The sequence below is a fragment of the Oreochromis aureus genome, linkage group 1, assembly GCF_013358895.1.
Source record: "Oreochromis aureus strain Israel breed Guangdong linkage group 1, ZZ_aureus, whole genome shotgun sequence".
In the NCBI taxonomy this organism is placed as follows: domain Eukaryota; kingdom Metazoa; phylum Chordata; class Actinopteri; order Cichliformes; family Cichlidae; genus Oreochromis; species Oreochromis aureus.
The window spans coordinates 10728082-10752709 of NC_052942.1; the positions used below are offsets into that span (position 1 = coordinate 10728082).

The 24628-nt window shown below is 40.9% G+C and overlaps 2 protein-coding genes across 3 annotated transcripts; one reads left to right on the forward strand and one right to left on the reverse strand.

Moving 5' to 3' along the window:
* Positions 1 to 8: 8 nt before the first annotated feature.
* Positions 9 to 5448, forward strand: traf6 (TNF receptor-associated factor 6). 2 transcript variants are annotated; one of them, XM_031751490.2, is made up of 8 exons: positions 9 to 108; positions 1313 to 1648; positions 1900 to 2050; positions 2970 to 3128; positions 3238 to 3309; positions 3635 to 3712; positions 3826 to 4158; positions 4292 to 5448. In XM_031751490.2, the coding sequence occupies exons 2-8, from the start codon at positions 1332 to 1334 to the stop codon at positions 4895 to 4897; spliced, it is 1716 nt and encodes a 571-aa protein (XP_031607350.1). In that variant the 5' UTR covers positions 9 to 108; positions 1313 to 1331; the 3' UTR covers positions 4898 to 5448. The 2 variants fall into 2 exon arrangements, with proteins under 2 accessions (XP_031607350.1, XP_031607351.1); XM_031751491.2 differs by having other exon boundaries at positions 76 to 213.
* Positions 5227 to 23980, reverse strand: trpm5 (transient receptor potential cation channel, subfamily M, member 5). The gene is made up of 26 exons (XM_031751489.2): positions 23866 to 23980; positions 22125 to 22192; positions 20699 to 20855; positions 20418 to 20598; positions 19903 to 20069; positions 19596 to 19773; positions 18655 to 18719; positions 18042 to 18227; positions 17615 to 17714; positions 17323 to 17441; positions 15807 to 16154; positions 14867 to 15010; positions 13028 to 13151; positions 12666 to 12811; positions 11906 to 12018; positions 11697 to 11801; positions 10696 to 10954; positions 8786 to 8904; positions 8489 to 8621; positions 8195 to 8369; positions 7847 to 8015; positions 7521 to 7699; positions 7175 to 7307; positions 6958 to 7030; positions 6734 to 6824; positions 5227 to 6625 (listed from the first exon to the last, which is right to left on the reverse strand). The coding sequence occupies exons 1-26, from the start codon at positions 23890 to 23892 to the stop codon at positions 6480 to 6482; spliced, it is 3705 nt and encodes a 1234-aa protein (XP_031607349.1). The 5' UTR covers positions 23893 to 23980; the 3' UTR covers positions 5227 to 6479.
* Positions 23981 to 24628: the final 648 nt, after the last annotated feature.

Below are 24628 nucleotides of genomic sequence, written 5' to 3' on the forward strand. Positions count from 1 at the left end.
TCGCGTCTGCAAGGCGCCAAAAAATGTAATCGTTGATGACGTTTGGAAAAAGAAAAAAAACAGGAAATTCTCTAGATACCAAAAGTTCGAGACGTTTTCAAGGCAAAGGTGGGTGTGCTACGAGAATAAAAACCTGCGTTCACGGACACATTCGGAGTTTATAACGTTTTTCTTTCCGATGTGGGGGACGTGATTTTGCTGCCCGCTGTTTTGGTCAGTGGTTTCTTTTTACTACTTTTGACTGCAACCAGATTCGCATTTGCAGTTCCGTATCCAGGGGCATGGCTGGTTCGTCAAGTACTAACACTTCCAGTCGTTGTATGCAGACCGTTAGCTAGCTGTAACGTGTTTGATATAAAAAGATTTGATACCTAATGTTGGTGTTTAGGCAGAACCTTATCGACTGACTAATGCTGAGTAATGAAAAGTAAAAGTTACGTCCCATGTAGGGTTATAGTAGCTTCAAGGAGGAGGTTACGACGCCCATAGCTTGTACATGACTCACTGTACAGGTTGACAGTCTGGTTGGCATGTTTTTATGTACAGAGCTGCATATAGTCAAGGATGATTAGCTTGTTTGGTTTGTTAAGCTAGGGTGGGATATAAAGAGTAACGATAAATGGTACTAATCTTACAATCTAAGTTCAAGACTAGGTCTTTAAGATTGATTCCAGTTGTTACAAAATGTGTTGTTCAGTATTATAGTTTAATAACCAACCAAAGACTACACTGCATATTTCATTAGTTCATACTCGGATTTGTGAAGATTTCTCTATTTATTTTGGTTTGTTGCAAGAATGCAAGAATCCAAGAATCTTCTCTGAAGTGAATTCCCACTTGTGTGTGTGTCTTTGGAGCGGTGTGTTAACTCTTCTGGTATAGGATTTGCTTAGAAACCCACAGACTAGGTGTGGAAGAGTAAGGGAAGGCCAAATAATGAATTGGTAATGTGGTTATGTGAAAAATAAATCGTCTGATTGCTCATTAAGGAAAAAGATAATTAGAAATAACCCTAAAACCTTCCTATAGGGATCCTGTTGTCATGATAAATGAGCTGATTTGCTTTGGGGTTTTTTTCTAATAGAAGGGAGGAAGTTGATTGGAGGAAGTTATAAAGATGGTTGTAGGATATTTCTTGAACATCATATCATTGTGTAACTTTACAAAACCTTTTTAGCTTGTCATACAAAAAGAAAATGTCTTTTGTGCTGCTGAAGTACAAATATCCCCATTTTAAAAGCAGAAAAATGCATATGTCTATTTTAAAGTTAATACAGTTAGAATTTATTTCACACTTCCTTACCTCTTTCAGGCTTTGCCACTTGCTACAAATGGCCTGCTGTGAAAGCAATAAGGGGAGTTTGGAGGAGGACAGCTATGATGGACCTGTCGGTGGAGCGCTGTCTGGCTGTGCTCTGGCAATGCTGGAAAAAGAACAGGAGTCCATTCTTAGCCCGTCAGAGAACCCTAGTGCCTTCATGAGCAGCAGCAGCCTTCAGGCTGCCCCCCTGCAGGGCTACGATGTGGAGTTTGATCCACCGCTGGAGAGTAAATACGAGTGCCCCATTTGTCTCATGGCTTTGAGGAACGCCATTCAAACACGCTGTGGTCACCGCTTCTGCAAGAGCTGCATTGAGAAATCCATCCGGTATGCTATTGTGCATCTTTTTAATCAGCAATGAACACTTAGGTTTCTAATTCATTTATCATCACAAGTTTCACAGGCCAGTTTTGAAGCCCTGTTAGTTCTTTATTAGCATTAGAGCAATCTGGCAAATTACTGAGTAATGATTTAGAAATGAAAGGCTTCTGAATGATCCAAAAATTCACTGGTACTAGTTTTAATAGTGAAGTAGACAAAAGGGACCAATGATTTCTGTTCTTCTTCTTGCAAATCAGTGATACGGGACAGAGGTGCCCAGTGGACAACGAAATGTTGTCAGAAGACCAACTGTTCCCTGATAACTTTGCCAAAAGGGAGATTCTGTCGCTAACTGTGCGCTGTCCAAACTCGGGCTGTGCCGAGAAGATGGAGCTCCGGCATTTGGAGGTAAAAAAAACTGTGACAGACATGTTTGATCCGAACACAACTCAACACAGAACACAAAGTCAGGGATGTTAACAGGCTGGTGTTTCAAGATGCAGTTGGATTGCAAGACATATTTATGATTGTGATCACTTTGTTGTTGTTGTGTTTTGTTTTGTTTTTTTAAAGCTTTTTGCTTTTAAAAACTGTTTGTCAGTTTGATTATAAACGTCTCACTACTGCTGACTGCCAACTTCATAAAATGAACAGACAGGTGTCAGCGGCTTGTAGACATTTTTGAGATTGCTGTAGAACAAGTTTGTCAACACAATAAAATGACTTCAGAGAACACCACCACAACTACACTTTTTTGTCTTGGCACATTTTTCTTGGAACATAAATAACAACTGAAAAAAAAAATCTTGGCCGTCATTGAAAGTGTTAGATGAAGCAACAGTACCAGGCTAGTTTTTTACAATCAGTTCATCCCTAGTTGCAGTTTGTGTCTTTCTGTGGTGTGGACAGAGGAATTGTTACAGCTTTCCTGACACCACTTTTATTCTGTTTTAGCTATTCTGGTCTTTTATCTCATTGGATGATGTTTGCATGTGTATACGTATACATGTTTCTTATGTTCACGAATGTGTGCTTATGTGTGAATGTGTACATTTTTGTATATGTATGTGCATATTTGCATGTACAAATATTTTTACAAACATATATGGATGTCTCACAATGTTTTCTATAATGTTTTCATCTTATCTACTTGAATTCTTTTTATTTGATTATATTATCCCTATGTTCAGCCCTTTGGCCGACACTTGATGTCTTTTAAATGTGCTATATAAATAAAGATGACTTGAATTGACTTTCCTGCTACAGAGGCAAATGAAATGTTTTTTGTATTTATTTATTTTTTTCATTTTATTGTTTTAACTTCCAGGATCATTTGGTGCATTGTGAGTTTGCCACCGTGCCTTGTCCACAGTGCCAGCAGTCTGTGAAAAAGAGCCACCTAGAAGAGCACATAACTGTTCAGTGCCAAAAAAGACCCATGTCATGTCCAGACTGTGTGGCATGCTTTCTTTATGAAGAGAGAGAGGTACCATTGAATCACTTTTCAAGAACAGATCTCATGGCAGAGTTATAGTGATGTTTTGTGTGTCTGTGAGGAAATTTTCCTAATAGTCTCCTTTCATTTGCTCCTTCAGCTTCATCAGCAACAGTGTCCCTTTGCCAGTGTGAAGTGTCAGTACTGTGAGCTGGAGCTCGTCAGAGACCAGGTGAGTCTCTTAAGAGTCTGCCATGAAGAAGAAGCCTCAGGTGAATGAACGGTTAGGAAGTGGTGATCAAAACAGGAACTACTCTCTTGTTTAAGCAATGGGGAACCATTCCAAACTCAGTCACGTCACATGTTACAGTGCAGAAAGGCAGTCACCATTTCTGCAGTAGAAAGTGGAACCACTTCTGTTTTAATTGTTGTCTGTTATTCCTGTTGCCTTGTTACCTTTGTCAATTTCAGCAATAAGCGATCTCTCTGAAATGCTTAAAAAAAACCAACAATCTGAATATGACTGAAGCTAATTTACTGATGACTAATTTCCCCAGATGGAGTCTCACTGTGACACAGATTGCCCAAAAGCACCTATTGCCTGTAACTTTAGCATCTTTGGATGTAAGGAAAGGGTAGGTGATCACTTTCTACATTTCCATTCTTTCAACTCTCATACAGCATATTGTTAATAGGTTTTGTAGTTTGCAACACAAGCAGATGTTTTAAAGCTGGGTTGATTTTGCAGATGCAGCGCCACAACCTGGCTCAGCACATGCAGGAGTTCACACAGATGCATATGCGCTACATGGCTGAATTTCTGCGTGGCCTTAGCCTCAATGGTACCACACCCAAACCCCTGAGGACTTTAGGACCTTCACTTTCCTCTGAGGATCAAGGAGCTGCAGCATCAGTACCGGCCTGTAGTGGGTCCAGAGGGGCTGCAGCTCTGAGCTGCAATAGCAGTTGTGCTCCAGGTCCGTCTAGTGAAGAGATGCAGCAGAGGCTCCGTGAGATGGATGGACGATTGGTGAAGCAGGATCACCAGCTGCGTGAACTCATCATCTTAAAAGACACACAAGTAAGTGATGTCCAAGTGTTTTTTGGGGTTTTGTTTTGTTTGTTTTGTTTTTGTTCTGGATAGAACTTTGAAATTAGTCCAAAATCCTCTTTTCTTTTTTTTTCTCAAATATTTTCCCATTTCATTTTCACAGGCAGGCCAGCTGGCAGAGCTCAGGCGTAGAGTGTCCATGCTGGAGGATACAGTGAAAGAGCTGGAGGCCCAACATTGCAATGGTATCTTCATCTGGCGCCTCAAAGGTTTTTCAGTCCACCTGCGGAACCAAGAAGCGGGCCAGCCAGTGGTTGAGCACAGCCCCGGCTTTTACACAGGCCGCCCAGGCTACAAGCTATGCCTGCGCTTACACCTGCAGACCCCCAATGCCCCTCGCTGCTCCAGCTACATCTCCCTATTTGTGCACACCATGCAAGGAGCTTTTGATGGGCAGCTTACCTGGCCATTTCAAGGAACCATCCGGCTCGCCATCCTAGACCAGGGCCCTGAGGGTCAGCATCACATGGAGGCAATGGAGACTAAACCAGATCTACAGGCCTTCCAGAAGCCGACAATTCAGCGCAATCCCAAAGGATTTGGCTATGTCACCTTCATGCACCTGTCTCAGCTGAGTCAGAGAGCTTATGTTAAAGATGACACTCTGCTCATCCGCTGCGAGGTGACGCCACGTTTTGACAATATCCTTCATCGTGAGGGACCAGCTGTACAGCCAAGAGGACCTGAGGCATTTGCTTCAAGAGACTAAAGCCGCACTCCTTTGTGTGGGATCTTCCACAAGCTGACATTTATGGTACCTCTACCAGTGCTTTAGTAATTCAGTAAAGTTCATTTTTAATTGATGTGATCAAGTGGAAGAAAAATTGACATTAACAACTTTTTAAAATAGCTAGTATTTATTTTTTTTTTCCAAGATCTCAGTGTTTGTTGTAATAGATGTACAGCAGAATTCATTGAGATCATTATGAGAGATATATACTTTAAACCATGCTGTTAAGACCATGTGAACTGTATCTAATCAGCTCAGCACCACAGGCTCTCTTGCTATTGTTGTAGAACACAGCATGAGGACTTTCGGGTTTTTTTTGTTTGTTTTTTTTACTCTAGTGTCATTTTTCAATCATTGTTTAAAGAGCAGATGACTTTGGGGGGGTTTTTTTTGGTTTTTATTTGGGTTTTTTTCCCTTGTCATCTACAAGTGTGTACAGGGTGTGTGGATAATGTATTGCATATTCTTGACAGCAGAGGATGAAAATGACAATTGAGCATTGTATAAAAACCTAAGTGGACAGACTTAAATCCCTAGAATCAGTTGTGGGAATTTGTTGTACCCACAGTTGATCATATATTATCTATTATTGAGTCATGAACCAAAACAAAAAGGGTCACTGGGTAACAATGGAAAGTCAAACACTTATAATTAATAGTATAGACACAATCTTTGTAAAAGTTATTTTCATTCCCCTTATGTGTGCTTAGTCTACTGACTCACCCTGGCAGGCCAAACCAATGGAAGCCTTGAGCCCCCCCTTCCTCCTTCCTTGTATATTCTCGGTAAACAGCATATATTGGAAACACTGGAGGTGCTATTTATCTTAGAATAGATGCAAATGAACAAGTAAACCTGAAAAGGTGAAACAGAATTCCAAGCAGTGAACTAACCCTGGCCATTTTTCTTTTTAATCAGGAACAATCTCTCTGTTCCACTGTAGGACAAAGGGCACTTGGGGGTGGTAACGTTCAAAATTCCCTTTCTGATGTTTTACGAAGAAAGTGATGCATTTGCCACATTTGTGGCACGTCAGGATCTCACGCAGAGAATTTTGATGAGAAACACAGCAGTAACACAAAAGCTCCACAGGGGTATCTTGTGAGAAAGGTCATCGTGTGGAACAGAATGAGCAAAAACGTATTGTCCATTCCAAATGCTGCATTTCAAGCGTCACTGCTTCTACCCGTACTGATTTTTGAGGCGTCACTGTGGCACAAACAGCAAAAATGATGGACGAATTATTCAAAGTGCCTTTTACTCAAGCTCCTAACTAATGTAACCTTAAATAATTGAAGTGTAAATGTGAATGCAACATTGCCACACTCCATGAAATGCTAATAATTGATTGGGTTAATGTTTTTAGCTAATGATTCATTCCTAATGAAAGCTGTCCTCCTAAACACAGTTACCACAGTGGAACATTTAATGTTTTCTTCTAAAGGACCCAATATTTTTATAAATAAAACACCATTTCACTCATTTAAAGTCCATTTTCCCCTTATTGGATTTAAAAAATAGTCTTCAGCTGTCTGTATGCAGCCAATTACCATTATCACTTTCATTCATCAATGTAAGGAAATTTTTTGTTGGCCCCGTATCCTGGATGACCCGGTCTTGTTTCTTCTTCTTGCTTCGCTTCTTTAGCTGTTTGACTTTGAGATGCATCTGCAGCGGCGCCATCTGTCTTGTCGCCTGCGAGAGACGCTGGAGAATGACATATTATTGCTTGGACTACATCGAAAAGGCACAAAGCACTGTGTTTGAATCTTTTTGCATAATTACTGTCATTCCTCTTGCTGATTTTTGACTCACTCGGAACTCTCGGCGCGTCCTTCCCACATTTGAGTGTGCTCTGAGCAAAGCACTCAGCCATCCAAGACAGCACCTCTCCGCAATATCTGACCTGGAGAAAAAAAAAAAGTCAGAGGTCACTGTTTTTAACTACTCAAACTACTTCTGCACTAGACTTTAAACTTGAAATAGATTTGGGAAAATGCATCCCTGGATGGTGCTATTGAGCTCAGTATACCGTTTACCTGACTTTCCATGGATGCCAGTCGTCTCTCTTGGTCCTTAAATCCACCGACAATCTTCAGCAAGCTTTGAACCCTTGATCCCAAACAAAGTCATTTAGAACATTTTAACCTTAAGAGACGCAGGCTGGTGCTGTGCAGGTAGTACATGAGCTTCTAACTTAATTGCTTTGAGAATAGTGTGCAAAGTTTTGCAAAAGAATTATAAAGTGACCGTTACTTTGAGGAGGTGCTCTTGAGTCTCTCCTCGCTGCTTTCCCAGTGCTGACGCTCTACTTTGGCCAGGTAATTCTCTTTCTGCACCGTCTCCCATGTTATCAGCCTCTGGTCCAGCCCCGCCGGCAATTCCCTCTCTGGCAACACACAAAAGCGAGGAAGCGAGTAACCAATTAACCTAAAGAAATTCCAAGCGGTGGGTGAGAGACAAAGATAAGCCAGCCGTGTGTTTGCCTGTGTTTGATTTGGTTTTTGTTTAGCCACCTAGGCCGCAGAGGACTCTTTCAATGTCTGTTTCAAATAATGGCTTACTAGCCCCTAATGGAAATGTGCATATAGAGCCTTCATACCAAGACGTTCCTGCTTGGACTCAGGCTGCTTAATCAGGCTGAGGAAGAGCTGAGAGAGGTGGCTGATGATGATGAAGGGTGGGGCCAGTGCTGGACGGCTGTGGTATTCCACGATCAGGTTATATCTTTGGAACTTCCAGAAGATGTCTGTGTTGCCTTGCACTACCTGGAATGTGTAGCTGCAAATGGGGGAAGAAGCAAGTAAACCAGTTTGTGTGTGTTTGTGTTTTTCTTTTTAATTTTATAATTTCAATAAGCCACTGGCTCATCTCATGTGATCAGAAGGGCAAATGTATGCACGTTTTCCTGGATTCTCATCCCCTGACCTGAACATGGCAATGAGGAGGTTCATCAGCAGGACATTGGTGACGAGGAGGTAGATAACCAGCAGCAGGATAACCAGCCAGTTGGCATAGATGTTGGGACATGGTGGCCGCAGGCCCTCGATAATCTCATCTGAGTCATCGGTGCAGTTCATTTCAGGCATGCGAGCAGCTGCGCACCATTAAATGTAAGAACAAGATACAATAAGATTAGAAGGGGGGGAACAAAAAAATCTAGGGCAAACAGATTACAACCCTAATGGCACGCATAAGCAAAACATTAATTACACATCTTGGCAAAGTATTTTGGATTTGTCACAAACAGATAAACAGTTAAAGGATGTATCCTACTGTCTATCTCCTCCAAAGGGATCTGGCCAAAAATGTGCAGGTAGGGACGGTACAGCGCTCTGCGAAACACCCAGTCAATCCTTTGGTCGTTGGGGTGGAGAAGAGCCTGGGTGGCAACTCCGTATGCAATGAGCCAGACACTCAAGAAAAACAGGAAGAAGAAGACATCCTTCATCTGTTTAAAAAAAAAGAGAGAGAGCAAAAGATCTCTGTCTTAATCTTTTTAGGGGTCTTCTTCTATTAGCAAGAGCACAACTTAAATTTATACGTAAGTCATGATTTTGTTTTGGTCACCATTCTTTCCACAATGATGATCTTGGGTCCCAGCTGCTTATGAATGGCAAAGATATGGATGAGACGCAGAGTAAACACCATGAAATCAATGGCTAGAACTGTCCTTCCCGCCTCGTAGGTGTTGTTCACCATCCTGAGAGAAAAAAACAAAAAAAATCACACCCTGTAGCAACACTTTTTTTTTGCATTCAGCCATTCATTCATTTAACCACTTGCTTACTTATTTTGATGCTTTAGCCACAATCATCACCACGACACATACTAAAGCCTAAGTGCTCACATTAGATTTAGATTTACCTGCACGAGACCCCAACAACAAAGAGTGAGATGGCAACCATGTCACACTTGTTCCAGTTGTCCTCCACGTAGAGTTTAAACTTCTTTAAGATGCTCATCTCTTCATCAGTGAAGAAGCTCTGTTGTCATAAAGATTAATAAAGAGATATATCTTTTTTTTTTACATGTGAATATTTTGTAGCTGAATATTTTTGTAAAAATGTTCATCAGAAAATCTGAGCTGTCTTGACTTCTTTCAGATCAAATACTAGAACGACATTCAAACACACCTCCAGGGCCCACAGCTAGAGGTCGATCCAAAAATCGATAGTACTGATACCAACGCTGGTACTGGTATCAGATCGATACTAGCATGATACGATATATATATATATCATATCTGTTATTAACCTCTGTCTCTCTTCCACAGCATGTCTTTCATCCTGTTTTCCTTCTCTCACCCCAACCGGTCGCAGCAGATGGCCCCGCCCCTCCCTGAGCCTGGTTCTGCCGGAGGTTTCTTCCTGTTAAAAGGGAGTTTTTCCTTCCCACTGTCGCCAAAGTGCTTACTCATAGGGGGTCATATGATTGTTGGGTTTTTCTCTGTACCTATGAAGCGCCTTGAGGTGACTTTTGTTGTGATTTGGCGCTATATAAATAAAATGGAATTGAATTGAATTGACTTGAATACGATCAGAACTTCACTCTGAAAAGCTGAAAGGTGTGTTTTGTTGTGTTAGCTAATTATTGTGGAAAATACTAATCAGAGTGATTTAGTGCTCATTAAAATGTGTTCAGAATTTTCAAATTGATGATGATTCATGTCATAAATCATGATACACTGCTCTCCCCTACACAGGCTGCCTTTGTAGTTTAAAAGCATTGGTATTGGTATCATTAATAGTGGTCTTTTACCAGCTTGATGCCTAAATGTGTGGTATTGCACAGCAGTCCCCACAGCCCTGCTGCTTTAGAGGGGACCTTCAGTGCAACCAAATGGTGAGTCCTGTCAAATGTCTTTTACACTTAGAGTGTGAGGTTGACTTAACCCCCGAAGGTGCCTTAAGAACCGCTGCTTGGTTCCTTGATGGCGCAGTTGGTTTGTCAATAAGCTGAGGGCAGCATGTGTGCTTTCACCAAGTCACAGTCTGCTGTGCGAAAGCTTTGAGTGCCATTTGACAGATGTCTACATGACATCCAAATACTTTCAACTGTCCCCAGGTACAAGCTGTAGATTTAAACACTTAAGGTAGACCTGGCTTACACTCAGCAATTAATCATTTTAATAAATCTGCAGTAAAAGATGGTAAAATGAGCAAAATGCACTACTGGCATAACTCTATGAGAGCGAGCAGATTGGGTCTACTCATTTATTAAAAAGCTGGTAGGACTAGGCTGTTGAAGTTTTTTTTTGTAAAAAAGTATGATAACAAGGCCCCTGTGGCATTATCTTCATTTAGGAAAAGGCATGCACCTCAGAGCCATCCTTTTGAATGCACAGGGGCCCTGCTGGGCATGGTAGCATGCCAGAGTTGCCTGCAGCAGTGTGGTTCTTATTTTGGAAATCTCTACCATAATTCTGTCAGCTCTGGCACTGTCTGAAATACACATTGAAAAATAGAGTGGTGAAGGACTTTGTTATCTGGGCCTTTTTGTGCCCAAGGGAAGAGAGCTCAGTGGGATCGGCGCAATAAGGGATCATGCTTGTCTGACCTGGCTCACTAGGAGGGAGTCAAAAAAAGAGGCAAAAGGCTTAAAACCCCTGAGACAATGAGCTCACTGTAGCGATTCACATCACCTCCTACTCATTTGTGTCAGAGCTGAACACGTCTAATAGAAATGCCACTGCTTTGAAAAAGGTGTCACGCTGCCTAGAGAGAAAGATGCTGATTCTTGGCATTATAAAGGTGCCAGCATGATTAGATGATCACCTGTCGAAGTTCCTCCAGCACCAAGGTGAAGACCCAGAAGTACAGCATTATCTCTGGCGCTCCAGGGCCAAGAGGCGGCGGCGGGCGGAAGTCTAGCAGGAGCACGTAAGTGAAGAGGCAGAGGAAAGCAAAATACATGATGACATTGCCGAGGAACACCGTTACAGGAGCGCTCCAAAAGCGACGCCAGCGGCGCAGTAAGAAACGCCACCAAACAGAGGCGCAGCTCTGATCTGCTTGACCTCCAGGTGAAGAGTCCCTAGGAAAAAAAAAGACACCACATTAATATGTAAAGACAAATCTATATCTAACTATAGATATAATCATGTAAATGGAGATTAACAGCCAGGATTCTAAAATTCAAACATGTTTACTGATGTTATAAGTCTGAGATGGTATGACGGGCATCAGGAAGTGTTTTATTCGCATTATTATTCACACTGCAGCTCATTTGTGTTTATAGGGTTTTAGCACCAAGGTTATTATAGATAACTAAAACTAAACTAAAAACTAAACCACAATTAGATGTGAAAAAACCCAAACATTGTGAAGCATTGATGGATCTGTGTATCGACACTCTGGATGTTTACAAGTCTGTAAGTCAACAGCATTCAAATAGTTAACTGCTTTTAATGCAATACCTGTACTGACTTTCCTTAAATTTTGCCTCTGACAAATTACCCTTCATATAGTAATAATTAAAAAGTGTAGACCTAACGCTTGAAGAAATAAAGATTTTTAAAACAGTAAAAACAAACTGAAAAAAGAAAATCCACTCTGGAAACTAACTCAAAGTAAATCGAATTAAAAGCAAATAATCAAAAATGGAAAGAAAACATTAAGTAACTAATTTGTTGTCACAAAAAACAGTCTTGCTGAATAGAAAATATAAACAACAAATGAAATTATATTTTTAGCTTAATAATTTTGGCAAAAAGCAGATCAGTGTGCACTCATGCTGAAGTCTATGAACTCTAAATTAAACAAGAGAGCAAACTCACAGAGGGTCATCATCATCATCGCTTAGAAGTAAAGCCTTTTCTGTGTCCAGACTGTCCAGCTCCACAAACTGCTTGCCGGCATTACGATTGTCAAGTTCTTCATCACTGAAAACCCCCCCAGAAAACCCAGATAATGCACACAACTGAGTGACACAGAGCTCATCAGCATGGCAAAGACAAAAGGTGGAGTTCATCAACAGACTGATCACCTGAACTTTATGAGGTTGGTCCATATGAGCGGTGGACAGAAGAAAGACACCACGAGTTTGGAGATGGCTGTGTCTGTTGTCATAGACCCCCACCAAATCTTTGTGAGCAGAGCCTGCAGCACAAAATCAGTTTCTCATACAACATTGGCAAACTAGCAGAGTGTGTAAATTCAGGTTACCACAAGGGGGCACCAGAGGCCTTACAAAATTTCTGCTTTGCAGCCTGGAGCCCATATTCACAGAAGAAACATATGTGGAGTTATCTCAGATAGACAGACAGAAAAAAAAATCAAAATCAAAATGTTTCTCCCCCAGTCAAACCATTTCATTAACCAGCAACTACTTTGCCTGAGACCAGGGAAACCCACTTTCTCTTGAAACATTACACATGTACTGGATCATAATTAACGGCATCCCATTAAAAAGGTAATTCCAACTGTGTCCTATGAATAAAATATATCATTCCCATGTGCTAACCTTCCCTACTGACACTGAATACCAATTAACTCTCACTGATGACTTTCTAATGACAAGGGCGTCTGTTGGAGGCATATTTAGACAAAACTGTGCACTGAGTGGCTTCTAAGTATCTAATGGCATACAGTGCAGAGGGAAATGTTTAATAACTGCCGTGGAAACCCAGTACATCAGCAGAGATGGCGGCAAAGAACCAGACTTATCTGTCGGCTTCCCAATACTTAATCTGTAGGATGAAACTTATAAATTTTAAAACGGAGCACCGCATGTGTCTTCTTGTCACCTGAACTCCATCGTGGGCAAAGAAGGATTTGGCATCTGCCTCAGTTGCCAAGTTAAGGACTGTAGATTTGCTCCAGCAGTGTGTTCTCCTCACTAACAAAGCATAAGCCCTGTCTTCACTGTTGGAGTAACACTCTCCAAAGACATCTGCCACAATAAAAACAGTAGTTACACAGTGTCAACTGCTTGGTTAGATTACATCCAGATTCATATTTTAGTCCCTCAAATGGAATCTGCTTGTGCTTGTGAATAACAAAAAAAAGCAAAGCAAAACACTGCTGGCTTGAGGTTAGAGGTTTTACCTCTTGCTATGTTTGACCATTGCATTATCAGCTCCTGTCATCAAACAGTTTATGTACTCACCAAGGGCAAACTGTTCATACTTGGCCTCCTTCATGCTACGTGCGGACTCAGCCTCAGATTCCAGTCGTGCCATCTCTTTCAGAATCTTACAACCCGCCAGGGCTGCCGCAACCGCCTCGGGGCCCTGAAGGATTAAAAGAGAGCTGTATCCAAGAAATGGGTCTGAAAGGGGGATTTGAATTTTTGAGAGCTGCATCTTTTGCATCTAAATGGTTCTACTGTGTGCATGGGGCTACTACAGATACATTTCAGCCTGTAGGTTTTTTTCCCCCTGTGGTTTCTAAAGCCTGTATTCACAAGCACTTCCTTACATGTCGCGCGACACCGTTGTTATCAGCCAAAATAACTAGTCAGCCAGTTTGGGTATGATAGCAGGCTCTTGAAAAGCTTTAACCATCTGACCTTGAATGTAAGGCATATTTGAATGGTTGTTTTATTTTCAGTCTCTATGGTTTGATCTATTGAATAACCCAGAAGGAAGCTGCTTGCTTTAGGTTGTATATGAACTGCATGGATTGTGTAAAGTATAAATAAAGAATGACTGTTTTCACAGTGTGGCTAGATAGTTCCCCTGAACGTTTCATGAACTGAAAGATTCTTTACATCATATATATATAGCTGACATTATAAACCTGCCTGTTGTACATATAAAAACTGACATTTTCTAACTTCTTACAGGTCTTGGGAAGACAAGGAAAGCAAGTATTACATATAGATAGCAGCCAAACTCACTCTTTTCTTAACCACTTATCCAACTAGGGCTCTGATAGCTTGGAGTATAATAGGCTGACAACGAGTGGAAGGCTGGGTAGATGCTGGATGGAACATCAGTCCAGGGTTAATGAAAAGACGTATTTATGAGATATTCATACTTACAAGCAGATCTATGGTCAGTTTAAAGTCACCAGTAATGTGCTGGACTGTGAGGAAGAGCAGCATACTCCAGCAGAGGGCTCTTCCCTTTTTTGTTTAAAGGATCAATGATTTGTGTTGATTATGCTGCATTTTTTTTCGCACTCCTGGGTCGACATACTGTATATGCACATGATAAATATGTGAGATTTTGCTAGCCTGCAAGGATAATTGTCACCCGGCCTTCAACGTGGGAAATACTTCAAACAATCAAATTACGAATGCCGATATCCAGGCAAGAGTCTGAGTGCTGAGGCGCTAGCGGTGGGGGATGGGCACACACCGAACGCAATTACCATAATTTCAGATAATGTTTGAAATATAAGACGCTGGAAAAGAGCACATAATGGTGACCGCTTGTGAGATTACAATAATTGGTTGCCTCAGTTCAGGGAATGGCAATAAAGAAATGAAAGGTGCTTTGAAAAGATGTTGAAAACAAAGAGCAATTATCATTGATGAGTGTCATTTAAACTATTCGTGGGACATCAATCCCATGTCGGCCTATATTTCTCATTACCTTCATCAGGACGTTAGACACGCATGCGCTGGCTCACCGCTGGTTGGCTTCCTCAGCAAGCAGCCTGACCTTCATTTGAATAATGTTCTTGGAGATAAGATAGCTTTTTAGTTCACCTCAGTTCTTGATAAATACGCCGTTTGCCGGGCTCTTTTTTTTTTTTTTTTTTTTTTATCTCGAGTGACATTTTCATATGGCAGGACTGACCTACACCTGCACTGGGCTGGCCCGCATCGCTCATCCCACCCAAAGCAGAACGCAAACTATCACAGCATAATTCTGCTCACTTCACTTTGCTTTGAGTAGAATTTTCCAAAGCCAGGCACATTTAGTTATTTATTGAGCCGCACAGTGCTGAGATAGTACGAGCTGTAGCTCAACCGACTAAAGAAGCTGACAAGACTGACCATGGCCCAAAAGTAGTTAGCCATCTGCTGCCGGTTCTGAAGGGCCGCCCAGAGGAAGAGATCTCGCCAAGGATGCTCGCAGCGCTCCTCTAACTCAGCCAGATTCTTCTGGGTGTGGAACAGTCGACCCTTTGCTGGCTTCTCCTGGAGCACACAGAGAGCACGCTTAATGTATTTAATATGTATAGTAGATGAGGTAGCCGCACACAGTTTACAGAACAGGCAGTGCTTACATAAGTCAATCTACGACAGTCCGTTTACCGCAAAACCAATTTCCCTCGCTCCGCTGTAAAGAAGTCATAGCTGCTTGGTTGTCAACTGGAATATGTAATGAATTTAGCCAAGGAGACCTTCAGCCAAGAAAACATTTGACTGTGGCTGTGTTTTCTTTGAGACCACCAGCCTTACAACAGTGAGTGGCACAAAACCTGACAGCATAATTAGAGAAAATATAGGGATTTTTAGAGTGCAACAGCAGGTGTGATTTTCCACGATGATCCATCTCTTTTTTGCTGCAGTTAGAGGGAAAAAAACTGATGATGTGATAGGAGTAACAAAAGGACTGGCTGCCCTGAAAAGAGCGCTTTGGCTTTATTGGATAGATTTTATGTTTTTTTCTGCTATTAGTGTAGGATGAGTTGCCATTAAAGTCGCCATTAAAGATTCACTGTCTTCCGGGAAGTCAGTTTACCACAAAGTCTATATATTTTCTGGTTCATTGCATCTTTCAGGCGCTTAAATGTTGCGAATATAGCTGTCTGAGGGGGTTAGAGGTAAACTCTCTCACTCGCTGCTCACAACTCATAGATAAATGCAAACCTTTATGTGGTTTCACAGACACACTGCTTCATTTTAAGTTGGCAGACCAAAAGGGATGAGAAACCTAACACAGACAACATATTGTTTGTTTGGAACTTTCAAAGAAGAGTACATCACCTACCGTGGGAGTCTTCTGGTAAAAGCCTTTACAAGAGTCATGGAGAAAGTCTTTCAGCACTTTGGCGACCTCATAGAGGGTGAAGCGGGGTTTTCGGTCTCCTTGCTCGGAAGGATGGTGCCCGGGTGGACCATGTGTCCTCGCAGCTCCGAGCAGAAGCTGCTTCTCCTCGTACTTTTTGAGGAGCAGGTTGTGAAGGAGGCTTTTCTCTGAGACAGACCAGTAAAGCTCCTGAAGACGGCCGTAGGTAAGGAACTCTCCCAGGTTCACGCCATTGTCCACGAAAAGGCGCACAAAGTCTGGCTTGTCATTGATCAGTGCATCCATCATCACCTCTTCAAGATCGCAAGCCTGCAAAGATCAGTAGACTTATTACAATGACTCACTCATGACCTCTCTTCTTCACAGCTGTAAAAATATTCTTTTCTGTTATTATGAAGAGCCTCACCAGTCTTGATTGGTACTCTTATTGTTATTACTATAATACTATTCAATAAATCCCTTTCTTGCAGATTTAATGCAAATGTGAATATTGCAAATTGCACATGCTAAACAGCTTTAAAAACATGCTTTGTAGAGGTCTAAGAGAGTAGTTATTAGGTGGTCTGCTGTGTAATTTTGCACACACATCCATGATCCTCTGAAGGTGAATCCTACTGGCACAGCTGGTGCTTTGAGGTTGGTGTTAATTGCTAACATCTATTAATTAGGCAATGTTAGCAGGCTAATATATCAAACTGATAACAGCCTCTACAAAAAAGGTGGACATAGCCTCTAGGTTTGAATTCCAGCATAGAAGTGTGTCAAAACTTTTTTCTTTTGTTCTTAAATTCTTTCAAATCTTTCCTTCTTCTTAATGGCGAATAGAGGATGAGGGCTGGTTGCAAAAGAGGTCAGATTGTATAAAAATGTATAAAAAACAACCCTACTTTCCACTTTATTTATGATCTCAGTGAACATTTTAATGATGATTTCATGTTATCATTCACTACTTTTAAATCATATCTAGCAGAGAATGGTGCTCAGTTTGTACATTTTGCTTTTATTTAGACAAAAATACCTTTGCCTGTCTATGTGCAGTTATCATTGGCTTCTCACTCAGTCTCCACTTTTCAGTCATGACATCTCATGTCAACAAAACATGGCAACTGCCAAAATGTCAGGCTTCAGTCTTCAAAACCGAAGTCCACAAATCAGTGGGCAATGTCATGCTAGCTGCATCCATCTTTTATATACAGGCTATAAAACCAGCACATTTGGCTATAATAGTGATATTGAAAAATATTATATCTGATGAAATATATTATCGATATGATTGTGAGCATATTAGAATACTAGCATATTCATGACTTGTAACTCTGAACACTGGGCTAGCTTTTGTTTTCAATACCTTAAATAGCCCAGACTCTCACTGATTGTACTCGAAAAAGTTCCTACTCCCTTTTAATGTTGCTTTAGAAGGCACGCCAGGTTTAATTACCAGAATTTGTCAAACCTCAATCAGATCCTTTTGTCTCACCTTCCACTCCACATCTCCATTAAAAATGTCACTCTTTGCAATGTCCACTCTGTTCCAGGCCACTGCCAGCTTCAGCTCATCCAGAAAGTCTTGGGCTTCTTGACTTTGGCTCTTGCAAGCTGATAAACACACACACACACACACACAAAATGTCAACAGATTTACAATCTATCAAGCGCTCAAAATGTCAAGGCTCTTTCTTATTGCAACTGTCATGTCAGGAAACCTGTAATTGTGCAGCCTTTGGAAATTGCAAGTTTCTTAAACATATCTCTCACAGGAAATATTTTACCTTTGACTAGAGCTTTGAGAATGACTGTATCCAGCTCAGAGCTCTCTTGTTCCGGGTCATGGACAGTGAGGAGATGCTCGTGATCAAGTATCTTCTGAATCTGATTGTCAGGGCGACAGTCAGTAATTATGGAAATATCATTTGAGTGACGCAATTTATTACAGAGTATTTAATGTGTTGTATACACAGTACCTTTACTATGTGTATCAGCTCGGAAAAAATATGTTACGAAATTGTTGTCTTGCCTTCCCTCCTTGTGTTCTTAATTAGGTCATCACATACAAATTTTGACGATAATGATGAAAATCCTACATTAGCTTCCCTCACAATCTTCCCCAGTGTGCCCTATTTTTCTGCCAATGTTCAAGTCTTGTGATGTGCATATCTGTATATGTGCCTGCCTCCACGCTGTGCACATCGCTCTTACCAGCTTGACCCAGTTACTGATGTCTGTGCTGTGGTGGGCATTTGGAAAGGTGTCCAGCAGCAGCTCATGAACACTGTCCGTATCCCAGCAGCCCCTATTCATCAGTGTGACAAGGATGTCAGCCACACCTCCAGAGCCTGCCAGGATCAGCCATGGTGTCGAATTGGCAATGCCTTTATACATTCTCTGCAAGAAGGGACACAGTGCTCTGATGAATTTTCAGTTGATATGTTTGTATTTTTTTTAAAGATGATAACTTCCCAACTAAACATCAACAAGAATTATATTTCTGGGTGTAAGCTGTAGTCTATAATCTCCTCAGTAATGGCTCTATTTATGCAAATGCATTGGTGACTTTGATGGGCTTTTTGGTTGAAGAGATTAGTTTTGTGAAAACAGAAAGAATTTGTTTCTCAGTCTGGCTTTGGCCTGCTGCCTCAGGAGATGGCACCACCAAAATTTGACTCAGAGCCTAATTTTCAAGCCTTAGCCAGCGTTCAAACTGAGAATGTGCACATTTGAATGACAAAACAAATCTGCTTTTCAGAGGGTCTCTTCGTGGTTTCGCCTTTAAAGTTCTTGAGAAGCTAATGTAGCACAAAAAAAAGCTTACTTTTAGGATCCTGGGTTCCCCGTGGACCAAGAGACACAGAACAGGGATCTCAAAACTTCCTGCACCTAGAAGTATATTCACAGAATGAAATGCATAAAAAGGAGAAACTGGGGTGTTGGTGGGTTGCAAAGAAGCTTACAGGGGTAGCATTAGGAGCTCTGGGCAGGCTAAAGCAAGTTAAATATAAGAGGTTCACTAATAGGATGTGTTCTTATGAGCTGAGCATTAGCTAAAGTGTCTGATTTTACCTACATTGGTTGTGAATGCTCTATGTGTAAAAATATCTCTGTGATATGTTCCCTTTGTCTCTAAGTTGTGGAGAGTTGAACCAAATGTTGTTTTTGTTTTTGCTCTGATATTAAATTTGAACAGCTTTGGAAACCCGAAAAGGAAAATGACCTGCAACTGACTGAAATACTATTTATGGAAACAGGCTACATTTGAATATGCAGTAAAAGTAGTAAGTAAGCAATTAAGTAAGGCTTATTTATACAGTTCTCTTCAAGAACAAAAGTCACAAAATGCTTTACAATTTACAATTACAATGAAAATTTTAATTTACAATTAAAATGGTAAAAATAGATTCCACTAGATTCACTGCTATTGTGCTTGTGAAGTAATTCGAGAATTCATAAACATCATAAAATATGAATATGCTTTTTTTCTTTTAAAAAAAAGAAGCTATTTATATATGAAACAGCCACATGTACTATGTGCAACACCACAATGAAAGAATGCCAAAATGCATCCATAATTGAAATCCATAAAAGCTACCATTTGTCACAATGAATTCTCGTAAGTACATTCCAGTGTCATTTTTACTCAGTTTTACATAGGTACATGTAAAGGAATGATATAAACTTTTAATGAAGCAACTTTAACATACGGCATACTGCTTAAGTCGAAGATTGGTTCCCAGCAATGACCTAAAAGATTTTTACCTCCGTAACCTGTGCGCTGAAGAGAGATATGCTTGAGCAGCTTCACCCTCATTTCACTGGTGGCTCCGGGTCTGTTGGGATCTTCCTCAACCAGAACAAAGTGAGAGTGGTGACTGTCCAGGGAATACACTGATCCATGGGGCAAGTCTTGAGGCTTGTACACTGTGGGTTCATCAACCTTAAGAAAATATGAAGGGATACTCAGCAGGAAAGAGGACAGCGACAACACATTAACACGAGAGATGTAAATATTAGTTCATGGAGGATACTAATATTGGCCTTGTGCTGCCTTTGTGTGAACAGGAACCTTGGCTGTGAGTAGTGCCTCTCGGTTGTGGATCATGTTCCAGGGAGCAATGCCAATGGCCACAACACGAACTTTAGAAGAGGTGCTGGCCAAGGAGTGATCTCGTACCGCCTGGCCTAAGTGCTTGGTGATGCCAAAGCGAAGGCCATTAGTCAAAATCCATGCCCCTAGAGAACAGCAATGCAGTTGTATATGTACATAAGAGGTTTTGAACATTTGATGTCTAATTTTACATGATCTGTCTGCAAAGTTGTAATTCTGATGAGTATCAAACTGGAAAGTTGGATCCAAGATTGCATATTAAACTGATGTAGCTGCCAATATAATCATAAAGCTAGTTATTCTGAAATTAATCATATAATTTATTAATGAGAAACACATAATATCACAGGAAAAAACAACACTTTATATATCAAATAAAAGGCACTCTCTTGCCAGTATAGCAGCCTAACAAGATTCCATTTCTTTGATTTCAAAAGCCAGGGCCAGGGCCAGTTTGCACCCTTGATTATAACCTGTGCTTTGTGCAGCCTTCACAAGTCCCTTTCTCAGTGTGTCCCTAAGCCAGGGTCTCATCTGAGCCAGCTCATCTCCTCCCACTACTGCAACCACCAGGTGTGGAGGAGCAAGACCCCACTCTTCTGTCAGCATCTGGTAGATCAGCACTGGGTCTGTGTTGCTGCGCACCCTCACAAACTGATTGAAGGCAAGGGGAAAAGTGATGTGTCAGTATACCGCTTGAACTGCACACTCTTGTTATGTTACCTTCCTCACTCGTTATGACATCCAGTCTCACCTTTCCTCTCGTTTTAGTTGGACCAAGAAAGTCAATGTCACCAACTCTGCCAGCTGCCCAGTGGCTCTTCTCTTTCTTCATTCTGCTGGCAAGTCCCCTGGCTACATTCTCCAGAGTCTCATCTACTGTAGAGCAGCAGGAACAGCCCAGCAGGACACTGACAGCAAAAAAGCGTGAAATTGTTATATGCATCAGTCTTCTGCAGCACAGAAAAGGTATGAAAAAGAATCAGATTCAATTTTTATCCTGCCCACAAAGCTCCTCATAAACATGCAGCAACACTTTTCTGTGCTGTCGCAATTACAAAAGGACAGTTAATTTCGCCCGCCAAGGCTGTTGCACTGTTCTGTTTGCTGATTTGATTTGGTTTGCTTCTTATTATCATGTGTGTTTATGTATTTTTTTATATAAAAAAGCTTGTCAAAGTTCAACGAAAACACCTCAATGTCTACATTAAAACACGATTAAAATTTATATCTAAGATTCATCCAGGCTGCACTGTGTTCAGCCTATTTATATGTATCATTGCTGCCCATTTGTAGTTTGTTGCAGTTTGTATACTTTCTAAAGACTTTCTGCAACTTGTGTTTTTCTTGTGTATATGTGCGTATTTATATATTGCCCATTTATTTATTTCTTTTTGTATGCATTCCTTGTTTGTGTGCACAAACTTTGCCAAATAAAGATGATTCCAATTCTGATCAGACATAATATTATATTATGGAAATTCTGCCACACTCATTTCTATTTTTTTGTACATTGAATTGATCATTATCGATATTTTAAATATCCCTAACATACACTCTTTTTGTTTTCTTTCCCATGTCATTTTTCTTTTATTAAAGTGAACTGAAATCAGTAATTAATGCTATTCCATCAACTCTCACTTTCATTTTCACTTGAGTAAAAGCCTAATATTTCCAGACTGGGTTGAAACTTCCTGCAGTACCATTTTTTTTTTTAATTTGATCAAGATGTATAGATGAAATAAAAAATACGGAGGTTATTTCATTAAATGAACTCATTTAGATGATTTAAATGCTTTATGGTTTATCTGCTTCGTCCAGTATTAGCTAAATGAAAAATGTAGCTCTGTGCTTTTCTTCTTATTTAATATTGGAGAAAGCATTCATTTCTCCACAGCCAGGAATGGACCGGCTCTCATGAATAATTTAAATAGAAAACTGTACTTGGATTTAGTTAATGTTTGTTAGTCCAGTGCAAATGGTTTCATCCTGTGGCACTCTTTCCTGTGAGGCCTCCTAAGCGTTGGCCTTTTCAGCTGCTCTGATGATGACGTCCTCGTCATGAATGCTTCTGAACACTACTCGTTTGAGATAAAAGCTTCTGTCAGAGCTGATAATTCTACTGTAGAAGAAAAAAAAAGTTTCTCTTGTTTCAGAGTGCTGCACACACAAACACACACCCATGTTCCTCTGACCACTCCAGCGTGTCCCCACATTGCAGGCATCGCGTCTGTGGTTGCAGTGTCCCCTGTAAACAAATGAATACCCAGATATTAGGTCGCTTTAACGCTAAATCCATTATGACTCACTCACCGCTGGCTCTACAGACGGAAAGCTTCTTAGAAGTACATGTGGTCAATGCAAAGCTGGCAGAATTTTCATTCTCGCTTCATATGCAAAGTGCTTCCTGCCCCATGTTTGAACTACAAATGCACAAAACCCTCTTTTTTGCTGGTATACACGAAGCAGGGAAACAGGCATGCATCTGAACCTCTAAACGTAAGCCTCCCTTATAAGTTGTGAAATGAGAACATTTGCTAGCCCTGTGCAAAATTTTAGGCGCTTTAGATATTTAGGCCTGTGTACAACAGTCAATGCATCAGATCAGACCAGCATTTATTGTGCAGCATTACAACAGCACCAAACATACTTAAAGACTCATAACAGACTGTTTTGAGCAACTAGAAGAACAAGGAGTCTTGCGACAGATGGCATGGCAGACACAGAGCCCTGATCTGAGCATCATGGAGTCAGTCTGGGATTATATGAAGAGGAAGATGCAACTAAGACAGCATAAATCAGCAGAAAAAAATGTGGCAAATTCTCTAAGGCGCCTGGAACAACCTAACCTGGAAAGAACCTTGAGAAAAATGGGGAGGGGATCTGCTTTTGACATCGTGACCTTCTTTATACGGAGCTATTGTTTTACAGTTCAGTTTATCTCGGGATGAGTCTTTTCATAGGAACCAAAATACACTGAGCTCAGAAAGAAGGCTCATTTAATATTGATAAGATTACCCATTTGCCTCAGTAAACAGACACTTTTATCAGCCAGCCTTATTTGCATGGGCACTTGAGCAGCTTTGTGAAAGACGATTAAAACAAACAAAAAAATAATAGTAGTGCAAATTCCTGTGACCGACAGCAGTAGCCTCCCCGCTTACTCTGAGTAAAGAACACGCATTTTAACGCAACTGTGGTGCAATGGTTAATATACAGGCGGAGAGTCAATTTGTGTTCAGCCATCTGTTTTAATGGGAGAGAGCAGCTTGTTGTGGAGGCTTTTATTTGACTACAGGTCTGGGTCTGGGAGGGAAAAGACTACTGGGCATGCAAACAGGACGATTTACATGCAAAGGTAGAGGAAAGGACAAGCAGCTGTGTGTGTATGTGCTGGAGTGCGTATCTCAAGGACACGCACACTCTTCCATGCACACGCACACACATGCACTTCTAGCTTGAAGTCTAGCATTTATATGAACTTTGTTAGGGCCCATATGTGGGGCCTCTTTTGAATGCATTTTTTGTCATTTAAAATAACAATGATGTTCCAAAAGCAATATTTTGAGCAATTTTTTTTCCTCACACTTTGCCATTTCACCAAGTTTAGTGATTTGGTGAATGGCTAATAAATATATTCTGTTTAAAAAAAAAACTAAAATGTAAAATGTGAAGATTCAAATTTGAGCTATTTCACCTTTTTGTTCTCTGATCTATTGTTTGACTTGAAAACCTTAATTATCTACTTTATTATTAACCAGTGTATATTAATGTAGCTCCACACACACACACACAGACACACAATGGTGATCCAGTGGTCATCATTACATGTCTTAAGGTGTGTGAGATGATGCTTTTCAGACAAAAAAAGACAACAAAAGGAAGAAGAAAAAAGAAACGAGCTACAGTTTAGATACTCACCAGAGGTGTGTCTTGTCCCTCCTGCATGGCTGAAACAGACGTTCCCCTCTCGTTCCCCTGCAGAACCACACCTGTGAGAGCTCAGCAGGTGTCCTTCCACAAGCCTCAGGTGAACCTCCTGGGCTATTAGGAAGTAGTGCAAAGGTGGGGCTCTCCCTCCAGCCAATCCCAGACACTGGCGTGCACCATCACTTTGCATGTTGGTCAGCTGTTGCACATCACCCTCATCTGGACCACACCTTTACTTGCAAAATGGAACAGCCTTGTGTCTAGTTTCTCTACACTTCAGGGCAGTGTTCTCGGACTGCTTAAGAATTATGGGCTTAACATTTCCATATGGAAACTTTCCATATGTTTGACATGGTCAGTGAATGGTGTGTGTTGTATATGAAACGAATGGGCACAAAGGTTCAGTGAATTTCCTTCATTTTGGTGCTCTGTGTTGCGCTCACTTTCTTCAGTTTATCAGGGGTGTAACTCAAAATGCCTACCAGTCAGTGGCAGACTCAAGTTTAGAGAAGAAGGGCTCAAAGGTCACCAGACTGATCAGGAAAAGTAATATGAGGAGTGTGAATCGTTCCTTCTTTATCACTACTATTCTGATCTTGCTGTGCAAGGTCCATTACCCCCAGTTTCTCTAGCAGAGTTCCTCAGTGAACAGGAAATTACATGTGTGGTCCTCTCTTACTGGTCCACTTGAAGTGTATTTGTGAATATTTCTCACCAAAATACAACTAATGCAATACAACTAACTCAAGTATAG

Bases quoted from the DNA above. Each gene is read 5' to 3' on its own strand.
- traf6 (XM_031751490.2), top strand. From the start codon at position 1,332: ATGGCCTGCTGTGAAAGCAATAAGGGGAGTTTGGAGGAGGACAGCTAT. The intron at 1,649-1,899 runs GTATGCTATTGT...CTTGCAAATCAG, and splicing joins TGCATTGAGAAATCCATCCG to TGATACGGGACAGAGGTGCC. The intron at 4,159-4,291 runs GTAAGTGATGTC...TCATTTTCACAG, and splicing joins TCATCTTAAAAGACACACAA to GCAGGCCAGCTGGCAGAGCT.
- trpm5 (XM_031751489.2), bottom strand. From the start codon at position 23,892: ATGCAGGAGGGACAAGACACACCTCTG. The intron at 12,812-13,027 runs GTGAGTACATAA...TTATTGTGGCAG, and splicing joins GTATGAACAGTTTGCCCTTG to ATGTCTTTGGAGAGTGTTAC. The intron at 10,955-11,696 runs GTGAGTTTGCTC...TTTTTTTCCTAG, and splicing joins GATGATGATGATGACCCTCT to GGACTCTTCACCTGGAGGTC.